Genomic DNA, 14,763 nt, shown 5'->3' with positions numbered 1-14,763 from the left:
AGGTGTTAGTTGATCGCCTTTTGTGCGAGCGATTAATCCCTAGGGGGGTAGAGGGTGTTAGTTAGTTGCCTTCTGTGCGAGCGACTAATTAAGGGGGGGGGTTTTAACAAGGCAGGCTGCTAATAAAGAGCCTCCTCTGCGTAGCTACGCACGCAGTAGGTTTCTAATTGTGCGGCCTGTATTATCTCCTCTGCGTGGCTACGCACGTAGTAGGCAAGTAGTTGCACAGCCTATGTTAATAGGAGGCTCTAGGGCGCATAAAGGCTTAGTAGTAAGCCCTCTCTATGTAGCTATGCACACAGCAGGTTGCTAATCTTGTCTTTGTGCAATTAGTTAATTTAGAGGCGTGCATAAAGCTTACTTACCTCTCTCTATGTGGCTACACATATAGTAGATGTAAGCTTCTTTATACTTTTTTTATATAGCTATGCACGCAGTAGGTGTAAGCTTCTTATATAGTAGCAGTTTTATTAATCTTTATAAATTTACTTATTAAAAAAATAGGTTTTTTATAAAGGCTTAAAAAGCCCTCTTTGCGTAGCTACACACGCAGTAAGTTTAAGCTTTTATAGTAAAATAGTTTATTAATAGACTAATTAGTGTTAGTTAACCTAAGTTTAATTAAATAAATATACGCTTAAGAGGCGTACTAAGAGGTAAGTAAGTAAAGATTTTTTTATTATTAACTACTGCCCTTTTTTTTTATACAAAGAAAGAGGGCTCTTAAGTACACATAGCCCCTAACACATAGGCTAGATAGCTAACGTTTCAGGCAACCTAATTCAGCTGTACGCGTGTACAGACACAGCTGTACTTACGTACAGACACTAAGCTTATTTAAAGATTAGAAGTAGTTTAAGCAGGCTATTATACCTTTTTTAAAAGGCTTTTACTTTACAGCAAGTATAGCAACATAATACGTATTAGCGTACAGTATAGAACATGCGGGGCTAGTAGTACTCTTTCTGTAGTAGGTTAAGAGTCTTTCCTCTGCCTAGGTGTTCTCTAATAGGTAAGTTATATATAATTTAAAGTAGTTTAATTCTTAGTTTATTAGAATTAAGAATTATAAGTTAGTTATAGTAATATAGCTTACTATTTTAGTTTTTATAGTTAGCTAGTGTTACCTTCTTTAACTAACTAGCGCTGTTTTAAAGCAAGTCTAAAGTTTTTTAAATAAATTTATTATTTAGATACTTATTAGTAATAATTTAATTAATTATTTAATCTATTTTATTTAAGTTAAGGTTTAAAAATAGCTTAAGTTAAAGCAAAGTTTAGTGTTAAGCCTTTTACACTTTTTTTTAAGTAAAAACGTTTTAAAATTACTTTATAAAGGCATTTAGTTTCTCTTTATTTTAACTAGAATAATAAGTAATTTTAAAATTAAAATAAGATAAGTATTTAGACTAATAGGCTTATTAGTAGCTAAGTTATTTTATAGTTATAAAGTACTGCAAGTTCTTATAGTTAAATAGGACCTATATTAGATGCGCTGCACCTTTTAGTTTAGGTTGCTATTATTTAAAGTAGTGTACTATAGTAAGTAATTTTTTATTATAGATTTTATAATTACCTTCTACAGGACTTATTCTTTTTAAAAAGTATGTAATAGGCCTAATAGTCCTGTCTAGCTTAGTCTAGAAGAGAACTCCTACTACTATGTAGTCTAAGGCATTAGCTTCTACAAGTATTAGTAGTTTAAAGTTAAAGTAGTAGAGTATTAAAGCTTTAGTAAAGGCTTTCTTTAGCTAGTTAAAAAACTATTAGTAATTTAAGTTAAAGTTAAATTAAACTTTTTTTTTAGTAAGTATAATTATAAGGCTTACTAGCTGCAAGAAGTTATTAATAAATTATTAGTAAAAGTTAGTAAATCTTATAAAGGCTTAAACATCTTTTATGTCTTTTAGGTATTACTAATCTAGTATAGTCTAAACCTTAACAAGGTCTATTTAGATGCTATTTATAAAGATTACATATTCTAAATATGTAACCTTTAATTAGTAGAACTTACATTTATTTATGTTAAGTTACAGACCTGCTTTTTCTATAGCCTTTAGCACTAGGCGTACATGCTGTTTGTGCTCTAAAAGGCTATTACTATAAATTAGAATATTATTAATATACACAGTGCAGAACATGTCTAGGTAGGGTTAGAGCAAGTTGTTTATAAAATGTTAAAAAGTACTAGGCGTGTTAGCTAAGCTAAAGGGCATTACTAGGTACTTAAATAGTCTATATTAGGTCTAAAACGCTGTTAGCTACTTATTACTCTTTACTATTTTTAGCTTATTAAAGGCAGTAATAATATTTAACTTTATAAAATACTTTACTTTACTTAGTTAGCTTAAAGTTTTTTATAAAAAGAGAATTAAGTATTAGTTTTTAATAGTAATAGTGTTTAGTTTTTAGTAGTTAACATAGAATTAAAGCCTACCTCTAGGTTTCTTTATAAATAGTATAAGTAACACTACTAGTAAAAAGCTAGCTTAAATAAACTTTTTTTTTTAAATTTTTATTAAAGTATTTTTAAAGTACTTTTAATTTATTTAGTAACATCTTATATAGTAGCCTATAACTAGGTTGTTTACTAGGCTTAAAAGTTATCTAGTAATTATATAGATATTATATTAGAAGCTTATTAAACTTATCTTAAAAAAAAATATGTAATAAGTTGTAGTAGTCTTAAAAGACTATTATTCTTAAGTTAGTATATTTTTAAGAAGCTAAAGCTTAGTTTATATTAAAAATTATAACTGCATAGATTTTATAATTTAGTTATTAAGCTAGAGTTATAAATAAGGCAGGTCTTATATAGCAGATGTTTATCTGCTGTTTAAGTCCTAGTTTATGTTTAAATTAAGTAAGTAAAAGTTTTTTAAAAGCTTTTTTTTTTAAGTTTAAGTAGTTATTAAATTATTTTATATAGCCTATTTTAGTAAAAAGCCTAGCTTGTTAGCTTTACTTAAGTAGTTTTTTTCTAAGTTATTAAAAAGTAAGTCTAGAGACCTTTTATATTAAGTGCTATTTAGGTGTTGTTTAGGTGTAAGTTTAAGTATATATTTTAGCATTAAAAAGAGTTAAAGTTTAGAACTTACTTTTAGTAATTAAAGGCAACTTTATGCTAATACAGCTATAGTTATTCTAGAATTAGGTTATAACATTTTATATTTATTATATAGAGTTTAATCTACTCTTTATAGTGTTAGTAGGTAATTATAATAGTTATAGTATAGAAAATAAAACCTTTTTTAAGTTATTTTTTATTAAATCTAGTTAGGTAAATTATTTAGGTAAGTAGTGTTAATTAAAGATTTAGTTTATGCGCTAGTTTTTTATTAATGTAACCTATGCTGTTTACTCTTAAGTTAATAAAAGCCTATATTAAGGCTAATATAGTTTTTTATTATAAACATATAAGAATATTAACTTAGTACTTTTAGTTATTAGTAGGGGACTTAGCCTATAAGTTAGTAAAGATTTAGTGTTAAATTAGTCCTAGAGGGCAACTTAGCCCTAAAACAAGCCTTTTTGTAGGCTTCTACTGCTATAGCTGCAGCTATGTTAAGAGTAGTAAAAAGAATTAAAGCTTAAATATAAGTTAAAGCCTTTATAAAAATAAAAATAAAATAGTAAAAATTTTTAATAAGTACTAGCAGCACTACTTATGTAGACTTAAAGAAAAAAAATAAAGCAGTTTTAAAAAATATAACTATACTTACTATACTTAAAGCATTAACTTTTTTTTTAATAATTTTTACGCTTTTTAAAACTAACTAGAGCATAATTTAAATTAATTTTTATTACATTAAAGTCTTTATTTATAACTGCGCTAGTTTAGAGGTGTATTAGAGCTTATATAAAAAGAAACCTTATGTTATTATTATAAGTAGTAATTAGGTTTGCATACGTGTTAAGGTTATTTAGAAGGGGTTCTTCTACTATAGCGCGTTATAGTTTAGTTAAAAGAGAGTTATATAAGGCTATAATTAGACCTATTTTATTTAGGCCTATATTAGATGCAAGTTAGTAGAACTTAGTAAAGTGTAAAGTAAAGCTTTTTTTTTTTTATTATAAAGTGTTTAGGTAACTTAGGGCTGTTAACTTTTTGTTTAAGTCTTTATAAGTTACTTATAAAAATATTATAAATTAATCTAGGTTAATAATATCTTTATTTATTAGTAAGTTAATTAAAGCTATTATGTTATAGTTAAGTTAAAAGTAAGTATATAGTAACTAGAAGTGTTTAAAAGAGAATTAGTCTATGTTTTCTTTAAGTTTATATTAGAGCTTATATAAAAAAAAAAGTAGGTCTTTTTATTTTTTATTAAATAGTAGGGGATTAAAAAGTTAGTTAGATTTTATTACTAAGTTAGAAAAGTTATAAGTTATAAGTAGTGTTAGGTAAAAAAAAGTTAAGCTATCTCTAGACTTTTAAGTAAGCTTTAAGGCTAGTAAGTTTTTAGTTTCTACTACTATAATAAAAGTTAAGGTAGAAACAGACTACTTAATAATATAAAGCTGTTTTTTAAAGTCCTTTTAAAAAGTTTTAAAGCTTATAATGTAGTAGCTTTTTTATAAAGTAAGTGCTTTTTAAAAAGCTTTTTAGCTTACTTTAATAGCTTAAAGTTATGTAAGTACTAAGCTTATTAAATTAAATTTAAAGGCTATTTTTAGCTAAGGTTTTAACATAATATAATGTTATAATTATGCATAAGTAGGTTATAAAGCTTTACAGAGGTCTAGTTTAATTACTATGTAAGGTATTATAGTAGGTATAAGACGTTGTGTAAGGAACAGAAAGGTTTAAAAGAAAATTAGTAATTAAATACTTAGCTTAAAAGTCTAAGCGCTTTAGGTATAAATTAAGCCTATTCTAGGTTTAGTTAGTGTTAAGGCAGTTTATGCTTAAGTTTATGTCTATGTTATATTATATTTATGTTAGACGTGCACTAATAATACTCTAGTACGCGTCTAATACAGTTATGTCTGGGATCCGGGGAGGATACCGTGACACGCATATAGCTTAAGTATAGGCTTAATAATTACCTACTTTTTATTATTACTTAGCTTTTATAAGTTAGCTATAAAATTAGCTTATAAAAGTTATCTAGTGTGTAAGTTATTTATTATTTTTTAAAAAACTTTATACATAGCTACTGTTAAATAGGCTCTGACAGCTAGCTGCTTATAGTATAAGCACTTAAGTAGCAAGAGTAAGAGTGGTGTACAGTGTGCATAGTGTACAAGGTAGGTAAAGTAAAGGCAATATGTTTCTAGTTCTATTACTCTTGTCTTTTCTTTATACAGAGGAAAAGGGGGATATTTAGATGTTTGCGCACAGAGGTTCACGCACAAGCATTATGTAACAGAGATACGTGGTCCTGCTTGTACGCGATTGCTTGTATCTAGACTGTGACACTGCTGCTGCGTATAGACACTAGTAACTTTTTTTTTTATCTAAAAAGTTACCTTCTATACGCGTTACCTCTCTTCTATCTATGTAGGTCTATTTAATTATATTCTGCCTTTACTTTACCTTATTTATTAAGACTTGCCTTAGTAATGCTATGCGTTAGAATAAGCTAGTTATGCTATATAAATAGCTTTTTTCTTTTTTATCCTTTACTTTTTAAGCCTTACTATATAATTCTCTAGCTCTTTTTTTTTTTATATAGTGCTAGCAGTAACAGATTCTTATAATAAGAAAAATAATTATGTATAATATAAAAAAAAATAAAATAAAATAAAAGAAAATAGGCTTTATATAAAAGTGTTGTTAGTCTAGTTAGTCTAAGGCATCTTTGCGCACAGAATCTAGCTAGTCCACAGATGCTTCTATCTAGACAGAGAGGTAGTTAGTTAAGACTAGTAATTAAAGAGCTTAGTTTAGTGTTTTTTTTATACATACATTTACTAAGTTATTTTTACTATTAATTTACTTTATTTTAGTAATTTCCCTTTTTTTATATAATTTATAGAGTAATATAATATTAATTATAAGTTACTTTTTACTAGTAGTGCCTAGCTTAATAAAGTAATTATATAAAGACTTTAAATCTATATAGATTACTACTAGAATTAGTAGTAGTTTAAGTGTTTATATAATTTACTATAAAGTTATACTAAGTGTAATTATATTATTAAACTTTTTAACTATTTTATATAGTTTACTAGTAAGAACACTCTTAGTTACTCTTTTACACTTAGTAGAATTCTAGTATATAATGTTGCCTAGTATTTTAAAGTAGTTGCTTTACTTTATATAGTTCTTATTACTTAATATAATTAAGAATCTTAGCTATAAGCTAAAGTTTTTATTATTAGTAAATAATCTATTTATAAAGATAAACAGCTTTGCATAATTAAGCTGTAATAGTAGAAAGGTAAGACTGTGCTTACTATTATCTATCTACTATTAGATTTATGCGTTAAGTATGTTAATATTATTATATAAAAAGTCTATAGTTTATATAGTAATAAACAAGTTAAATGCTGCCTCTAGTTAACATATAGATATAATGTATACCTTTTTTACATGTTACTTAACATATTATTATGCAGCATCTTTGTCTTCTAGGTTAATTATATAAAAGTAGCTTACTTATCCCTTCTAAGTAAGAACTACTATGTTATGTGTAAGTTTAATCCTTTTACTATTAAACTTAATAGGCTGCTTTTCTACTAAAATAGTCTTACTCTTTACATAGAACTTTACCTTTTACAGTTCCTTCTTTTCTCTTTATATAAAATTCTTTATTATAATGCTTAAGGTGTTATATAAATGCTTCTAGTTATTTCTAAGGCCTATGTTATACATATAGTGCATATTTACCTAACTTTCTAAAATATCTAGAAAAATGTCTGTGTACTAAGTTTTTTAGATATCTAGCTATTAACATAAATTAATAAAGATTCTTATTTTATCTATAAGAATGTTATATAGTTAACTTATATAGTTATTATCTTTTTTTTATGCCTTTTAAAATTATATAATCTTATCTGCTAAAAGTTTTTCTTTAGTAGTTTCCCTTTAAGGTGAAAGTTTGTACAAGTTGTAATGTAGTATAGATTGTGCAGGTAGTATTAGTAGTGCATACACTACTGCATGCAGTGGTGTGTACAATTAAGGGTGTAGAGCAGGCGTTAGGTAGGGTGGCATGTATTGTTTATACAGTAATTAGTGTAGTGCTAGCTAAGGTGCAGAAGCAGGTAATGCTAGTACATTTAGTGTTAATAGCAGCATTATGTTTAGTCTGCTTCTGTGTAGAGCCTTATATAGTAATAAAGGTTATGTATAAAGCTTTTTTAGTGTAATTACCTTTTTTTATGCTATATTATACAGCTTCTAGGCTTAGGTACTTTTAGTGCCTAGCTGTAGTGTAATTCTCTTGTCTTTTAGCACTTATATAAGCAGCGTGGCCAACAGTCCGTAGTACGTAACGTAACTACGTGAACGTAGTAATCACGTGAGGCGTACAAAAGTAGTCAAAATGTGAGACGTAACTTTTGTACAGTGAATTGCCAAGTACGTCCCGTAGTACGGGTCAGAGAGGTCATATTTTGGGAGATTTCCCTCCTGTTTTTAGACCCTATTAGCCATCGCGTTGGGAGCTTTGTTTAAGGTTGCGTTTTAGAGTAAGAATTAGATAAAACTCTGTGTTTTATAGCACAGTAGCCTAATTAGTGTGCTAAATAGCCCCCTATAAAAATTAACTTTACTAGCGTTTAACAATACTATAACAGCTACATTAAAGACCTCTCTGTAGCTAAGGAGGGATCCCTGCTATTCTAATTGCCTCTTACTTAGTAGCTTAAAGTTAGTTGTTACTCCTACCCCACGCTTAATTTCCTCTGTATACCCTTAACAAGCTGCAACTGTAAGAGAGCCTTCTCTAGAGGCAGGAGGACAGTTATAATTAATAGAAACTGCTTAGCAGGTTGTATAATTAAGGCTCTGCAGCTCTAAAAGAACTAGTTACGTCATAGGGCTGTAGAGAGTGAATTGACTACTCTAGGGGACTTTATCCAGGCCAAAAAGCTTCTCCTGGAACAATTTTGACCCGGACCGACAAAACTTCTCGCGAAAAGTACAAAAGTATAAGGATTTTGAGAAGTTACTGTTACGTTACGTACTTGCTAATTAATTCACTGCTTACGTACAAAAGTACTACTAAATTGAGAAGTTACTGGCAGAAAAAAGCTCAAACGTAACGTACTACGTACTGTTGGCCACGCTGTATATAAGCTTCTTTTTAAACACATAGCTAAGTGCTAAGAAGTCTTATAGTGTCTATCTTTTAAAATCCTCTATGTACGCACTTAAAAGGGTAGCGCCTTTTTAAGTTATTATGCATAGATTAGTAATTATATAACTTATATATAATTAAGTCTATAGGCTTATTAGAGCTTTTAACATGTTAATCTTATTATTCTAGTACTTTAGGCTAGTCTTATTTTATAGTGTTGCCTCTAATATCTCTATATTCTTTACAAGTTATTTATATAATAGAAATTATTCCTTATTTTTTTTATTATTACATAAAGTTATTAGTTACTAGTAAGATTTTATTATAATAGTATAGTTAATTACTTTTTTAGTAAATTATACAGGTACTGCTGTTGTCTAGCTACTAAGTTATGCAGCTTTAATAGCTTTAGTGTGCACCTTACACTATCTTCTTTTTACTTTATACAGTAGCAGAGCTTGCTGTGTAATGTAAAGAATTAATGTGCTATTATCTAGCTACTAGGTTGTGCAGCTTTAGTAGCTTTAGTGTGCGTCTTACACTATCTCTTTTTTACTTTATATAGTAGTAGAGCTTACTATATAATGTAAAAAATTAATCTACTATTTTAAAAGATAAGTAACTAAATAAAGTACTTTATAAAGTGTAAGTACTCTACTATTACTCTTTTTAAAAGATAAGTAACAAAATAAAGTACTTTATAAAGTGTAAGTACTTTATTATTACTTTTACTAATTTATAGTTAATTAAATTAACTACTAATTAGTGTTAAATAGGCTCTAACAGCTAGCTGCTTATAGTATAAGCACTTAAGTAGCAAAAGTAAGAGTAGTGTATAGTGTGCACAGTGTATAAGGTAGGTAAGGTAAAGGCAACATGTTTCTAGTTCTATTACTCTTGTCTTTCCTCTATACAGAGGAAAAGGGGGATATCTAGATGTTTGCGCACAGAGGTTCGCGCACAAGCATTATGTGACAGAGATACGTGGTCCTGCTCGTGCGCGATCGCTCGTATCCAGACTGTGACGCTGCTGCTGCGTACAGACAGCTACAGTATATTATTTTAAAAGTGTTATGTTTTATTTAAAAGCCTAAAGTATAAGCTACATCTAATGTTCTTTTAGTGTGTCTAAGTAGTGTTGTTAGAAATGCATTAGTGTAGAAAAAGTAGTTTAGTAGGGTCTTAGTAAAAGTAAGTAACTTAGGTGTGTAAGCAACTTGCCTGTTAAGTACGTTAGAGAACTTAGTAACATAATACCCTACTAAATATTATTAAAATTAGATTATAAAAATGTTAGAACATAGCTAGAGACTGTTTTTATTACTTATTAAAATCTAACCTAGTTTAGATGTATAGTAGTAGAGCTATAATAATCCTTAGTTAAGCTAGTGCATAGTAGAGGAGGTTTATAATAACTATATTACCTAAAAATTTATAAAAGTCTTTTAGACAGATAGACAGAGAAAGCAGTTTTAAGCCTCTAATTAGCTAGCCTTATTAGTAAGGGAGCTAGTAGGGGTCCCCCTCCTAGTTGCAGGGTGCTCAGGGGCTCCGAGCTTCTCTGCACAGTCGGCTGAGCACATGAGATAGGCTATTACAAGTCTAGGTTCCCGCTAAGCTTTTCATCGCCTTCTGTCCTCCAACTCCAAGCCTTCCCATCTTTAGTTGACACTCAATCTGCGCGAGTTATCTCTGAATGCAAGAGTTAAGACCTCGCATAAGAACATCCCTCATCCGGACTTAGAGGTTCTCGTCCTCGTTCCAGACATAATCCATACTTACCGCAACTTCTCGACCCATCTAGGCCTCTCTTGATCTGACCTCCTACGCTCTGCTGCCATTTGTGAAAGAAATTCTGTGGCCAAAGCCTTCTCTGTTTTCGTTACTGCGCAAACCTCCTCCACTCATGGACAACCAGAGCGTGCAGCCTTAAGGCAAGCTTGACCATTCCAGCCAGCCCTAATCTGTAACCTAAATTTAGCGAGAGGCATTACACCTTTGAGCTAGTGGTATTCAATTGTATGGTGGGGTGAGCTAGATATTAGTAGCTACCATGCACTACCACAGCCACTTCTGTCTCTAGCGAGCCAGTAGTAAGTGGGTAGGATGTCAACGGAGGGCAACGTTCGCATATATTGACAGGTCACTAGACCACATTTCGAACAGAATTTCCCTCTTTGAGAATAGTTTTGGATGCAAAATCGCTCTCGGTGGATGCTGGTGCGCCGGAAACGGTCTGAGATGCCGCCGCATGCACCGCGAACGCCTTCTCGCCCGGTCCCCTCCCGAGCGAGATCCCAAATTTGTGAGCTTTTCAGCATGTATGCTTGACGAATTTCGGTGGTAGCGATGAATATACTTAAGGCTAGTATATAGTCGCCCGGTTCCAAGGAGGTCCGTTCCGTCTTTAAGCCCGTCCTGTCCTCCACTTTCCACTCAGCTCATTACCGAAATCGAACAACATTTTTCACAATGTTGGCTCCTATCATTGCGATTATGCTCCCACATTTTGCCGTGGCAGCGGTCGTCTCCTTAGGCGCACTTGAGCCGATGGTGACCCCACTTGCCCTGCTCCCGAGAGCAATATCAACCTTCGGCTGGTACTCTACTGGAAGTAGTGGTGGAACCATTCTCTGTGAGAAGTCACGAATTTGTTCAAAAGAAACAGAGACTGATTCTCTCTAGACAAAGCTGCCACATTCTCTGATGCCTCTTTCCTGACGACATCCGGTGCCTACTTCCGCAGTTGCCCTAGCCAGGGTGCGGTATCATGTACGATGTTCACGGGATGCTCGTCTGGGTATGCTTTGTATCCATCGGGGTCCGTCACCTGGTGGGTTTACGTTCTCTTGGCCTCTTGGAAATCAGCTTGTTAATACGTGTACCTTTAGCGGAGCCTTTTCGAAATGTGGTTGGGATCTTCTATACACTTCATTAGGAGCCTCAAATCCCAAGTCGGGGATCTGGTGTGATGCCTCTGGACAAGCCGGCGTCGTCATCTACCAGGTTTCTCCGACATCCAGTCGTATGGAAACATCACTTTGTATTTTCATCTGTGCTCGAAGTTAACTAATAGACAGGGACATCCACCCCAAGTTCAACGCCGACGCCGACTCCGTCACCCACGTCAACGACACCGAGAAGTACAACGACTTTGCCTGCATCAAGCACGTCTACTATCGTAAGGGTATCGTCCACTCTTACAAGCCCCACCACGTCATCTCAGGCAAGGAGCTCTACAGCAAGTATGTCAGCCCCAAAGGGTTTGAGAATCAACATAGTTCAACTCCATGGGCTCGCTCATCTACGCAAGCTCTAGCAGTGGATTTTACCTCGTTTTCTAACTCAGCTGCAGGCACTTCTTCCTCAGCATCTCCATCCGTCACAGCCACCCCTCAAACACCCAAGACTGGTGTTATTGTTGGGGGAACAGTAGGTGGTATCGCCATCATTGGTGTCGCTGTAGTTGCTGTCGTCTTCTTGTTCCGCCGAAGGTCTACTCAACATTCAACCCAACCCGACACACCACTTTCTCCGTTGCCTGAAAAGCTACCTTCAAATAACGTAGCGCCTTTTGTTTCCGTCGAGGCTGCTAATACTCACCCTTCTTACTACTACCAGCCAGGACCTACAAGCCCGGTACCTGAGTCACCAGCGCCGCAGTATCCGTCAGGTTCTCCAGCGCCTCAGTATCCGTCTAGTCCATCTGCACCTCAGTATCCTAGCCAACCAGTCTACACTAGGGAATTGCCAGCTGGTGCGCCAGCACCACATTATGCCGCGCCACCGCCTGGTAATATGACCGAATTGCCTACTACACGCCCGTGAGGATGCAGCGAAGACTGGCTAGTGGAAATATCCACGATGGGGAGTCAATGGAGCCTTACTCCAGTTGAGTGGTATAATTTTATGACACTCGTCGACGATGGCAATTATGTACGAAATGGAATGCATTGAACTATTCAGGACTTGTCTTCTTCCTCACTTGACGATCGCCTTTCTGTCGTAGATTTCAGAACTCGATCTTCTACCAATGGCAGACCCAGTGCCAATTTCCGGTCTGTGTCCTCAAAGCTGCCAATATTCCAGTTTCTCGAGGTGTGACATTGCTCATTCGACTGATTGGATTGGTTTCACTGCAGATCGCGAACGGTTTCTAATCTGGGAATGATATCGCGGCGCCGAGAACGCCAACCACTAAACATGAGTTAATTAGCGAGGGACGCCACCAGCAACTTGACAAGCAGGCGACAGGTACTCCGTATTCGAAACAAAACAGGAAAAAAATGGTCTGCGTGTCTGGATATAATACCCTCAGGTACAGAATCGAGGTTTCCTTCAGCGTAACAAGAGCGCGATAGAGCTCGATGCTTTTCCATCCCTCCGGATTCTGAGTTGAGCGGCGCCTACAGATAAGGCTGGGCCGCTCTGGAGTTGCTTTTCTTACTCGCCTTTCTTGGGAATGTTTTGGCGAACCAATATCATCGTGGAACGCTGGACACTCAGCCGCAGGAGCTGGAGCTCCAAAGGTCGGGATTGGTACGCTAGATTTGTGTCTGAAGGGGCAAGGAGTTGCGCATCCCTAAGTAGCTGGAGTCCTCTCCCCATCTCCCTTTTCACAGCACACATTCTTTCAAGATGCTGCGATTCATCACACTGGGACTTCTGGCAAAACATGTCTCTACTGCAGTGATATCGGCCCCAGAACCCCTTATCACCGCACGTGCTTTGTTGCCGAGGGTGGATTCTGTGTATGGGTGGTATGCTGGGGGCAGTATAAGCGGGAGTACAATCTGTATGTATGCCCTCCAATATGGATCTCGAAAACAGAGGCAGCTAAATATCAGCAGGGAACGCTGCAACGTACAGCGATGCCTATGTCCTCAGCAGCTCGGGATCTGTGTATGGATTCTGTTCGAAAAACATTCCCTGTAATATCTGGCACGGATGTTCAAGTGGATACGTGCTGTTGGGGAGTACCAGCTCTTACTGGTGAGTTGGCTCTTCATATGTTTGCTTAGGGGCCTCATGCTAATGATATTTGTACTGAATTAGCGGAGTATTTGCATCTGTATGCAGTTACCATTTATTATATTCCTCTTCCGGAGCCTCGAATCCGAAGACAGGTTACTGGTGTAATGCAGTTGGATATACAGGCGTTGCGATCTATGAAAAGACGCCAGGTAGTTGTGTGTTGCCTTTCCTACTCTTCTCCACCCCCTACTGCACAAACGAACCACCTTGACTAACCTAAGGTTGCAGCACCTGCGACCCTTACCCCAACCTCTTCTCCATCCTCGATCCCTCCGACAACTATCCCGATCCCTACTAGCCCGACCTCTCCAACATCTCCCGTCCTGCCTATTTCCACCTCTCCCGCCACATCCAGCGGCGGGGGCAACGCAAAGATCGGCATCATAGTTGGAGGTGCAGTCGGCGGAATCGCTATCATTGGTGTCGTAGCCATTGCCGTTATCGTCCTGCTTCGGCGCAAAGCCAAAACCCCCGACGTCTCTCCTCAACCCATTCCTCCCGCTCCAAATAATTTCCAGCCACCGCCAGCGGGCAATGTAGGAGTTTCTGTCGCTCCACTGCCCCAGGAGAAGATGCCAGCCGTGTATGGAGAAGTCATGACTCAGGCTGCTACGCCAGTGAACCAAGCAGCCGATCCGTTGGTCACGTCATTTTATGGAGCGGCGCCGGGTGCGCAAAGTCCAGTCCAGCCAGGAAGCCCCGCACCGCAGTACCAGCCTGGAAGTCCTGCGCCACAGTATCCGGGACCAGGACCTGTTGGGTTGGTGAACGAGTTGCCGGCCATGAGACATTAAGGAAGTGCACCGGAATTGGTCCAGGAAAGGGTTCTAAAGCGGGCATGTAATTGAAAAGGTTTAATGTGTCGAGATTCATAGTATACTTAAGGTTTGGGTGTGCATTCATATCGCAGAAGAGTGGGTTAATATCTTTTTTGAGAGCAAAGGTCTAAGAAAGCATCCGGGACGAGACTGCTCTCCCTGAATTCTTTAATTAGCTCTGTCAAGGTTTTCCGGAGTTAGCAGTGTTGGTGGAGAGTGCATTGAAGTTTGGACGGGGCATGGAAGATATCAAATATACATAGGTCGCCAGAGATGGGTCAGAGATTGATAGACACTAGCTCAAATTCTGCACTAAATTTTATTCTTGTCCTTCACCAGAGCCGCGCTCTCTCACCTTCCCGAATTTGAATCGAGGGAGCTTGGACCTTTGGGACCAAATAGCAGCCTCCATCACTTGTCATCTGACTAACCTATTTTGTATGCGCCGAAATCGGTGTTTCGTGACACCAGACAGCCAACTACATCTGTACTGACCCGCTCGCTAACGCCATATTTATAGACCTCGCTGCCTTTGACTTTTGCAATGATCCTAGGACGAATGATATCTTATTCGGCATCTTTCACGCCAGAATCCTAATCGGGATGCCAGGTAGTACGACTGTGGTGAGGATCGCAAAGGAGGTACAAAAGCAACAAAGGGG

At 35.7% G+C, this 14,763-nt stretch overlaps 2 protein-coding genes across 2 annotated transcripts; both read left to right on the top strand.

Annotated features, from left to right (window-relative positions):
- Positions 1-10,721: 10,721 nt before the first annotated feature.
- Positions 10,722-12,077, top strand: BDR25DRAFT_316431 (uncharacterized protein; the record flags this gene model as incomplete). Its single annotated transcript, XM_033691599.1, has 4 exons — positions 10,722-10,884; positions 10,935-11,082; positions 11,141-11,274; positions 11,326-12,077. 4 exons carry the CDS (start codon positions 10,722-10,724, stop codon positions 12,075-12,077), a joined length of 1,197 nt encoding a protein of 398 aa, XP_033544635.1.
- Positions 12,078-13,120: 1,043 nt separating this feature from the next.
- On the top strand, positions 13,121-14,333 carry BDR25DRAFT_374019 (uncharacterized protein; the record flags this gene model as incomplete). The annotated part of the gene is made up of 3 exons (XM_033697307.1): positions 13,121-13,241; positions 13,329-13,432; positions 13,505-14,333. The coding sequence occupies 3 exons, from the start codon at positions 13,121-13,123 to the stop codon at positions 14,075-14,077; spliced, it is 798 nt and encodes a 265-aa protein (XP_033544634.1). The 3' UTR covers positions 14,078-14,333.
- Between the last annotated feature and the right edge of the window lie 430 nt (positions 14,334-14,763).

This window comes from Lindgomyces ingoldianus (genome assembly GCF_010093535.1).
Source record: "Lindgomyces ingoldianus strain ATCC 200398 unplaced genomic scaffold BDR25scaffold_27, whole genome shotgun sequence".
NCBI classification, from domain to species: Eukaryota; Fungi; Ascomycota; class Dothideomycetes; order Pleosporales; family Lindgomycetaceae; genus Lindgomyces; species Lindgomyces ingoldianus.
This window is presented reverse-complemented; position numbering and strand designations above follow the sequence as displayed.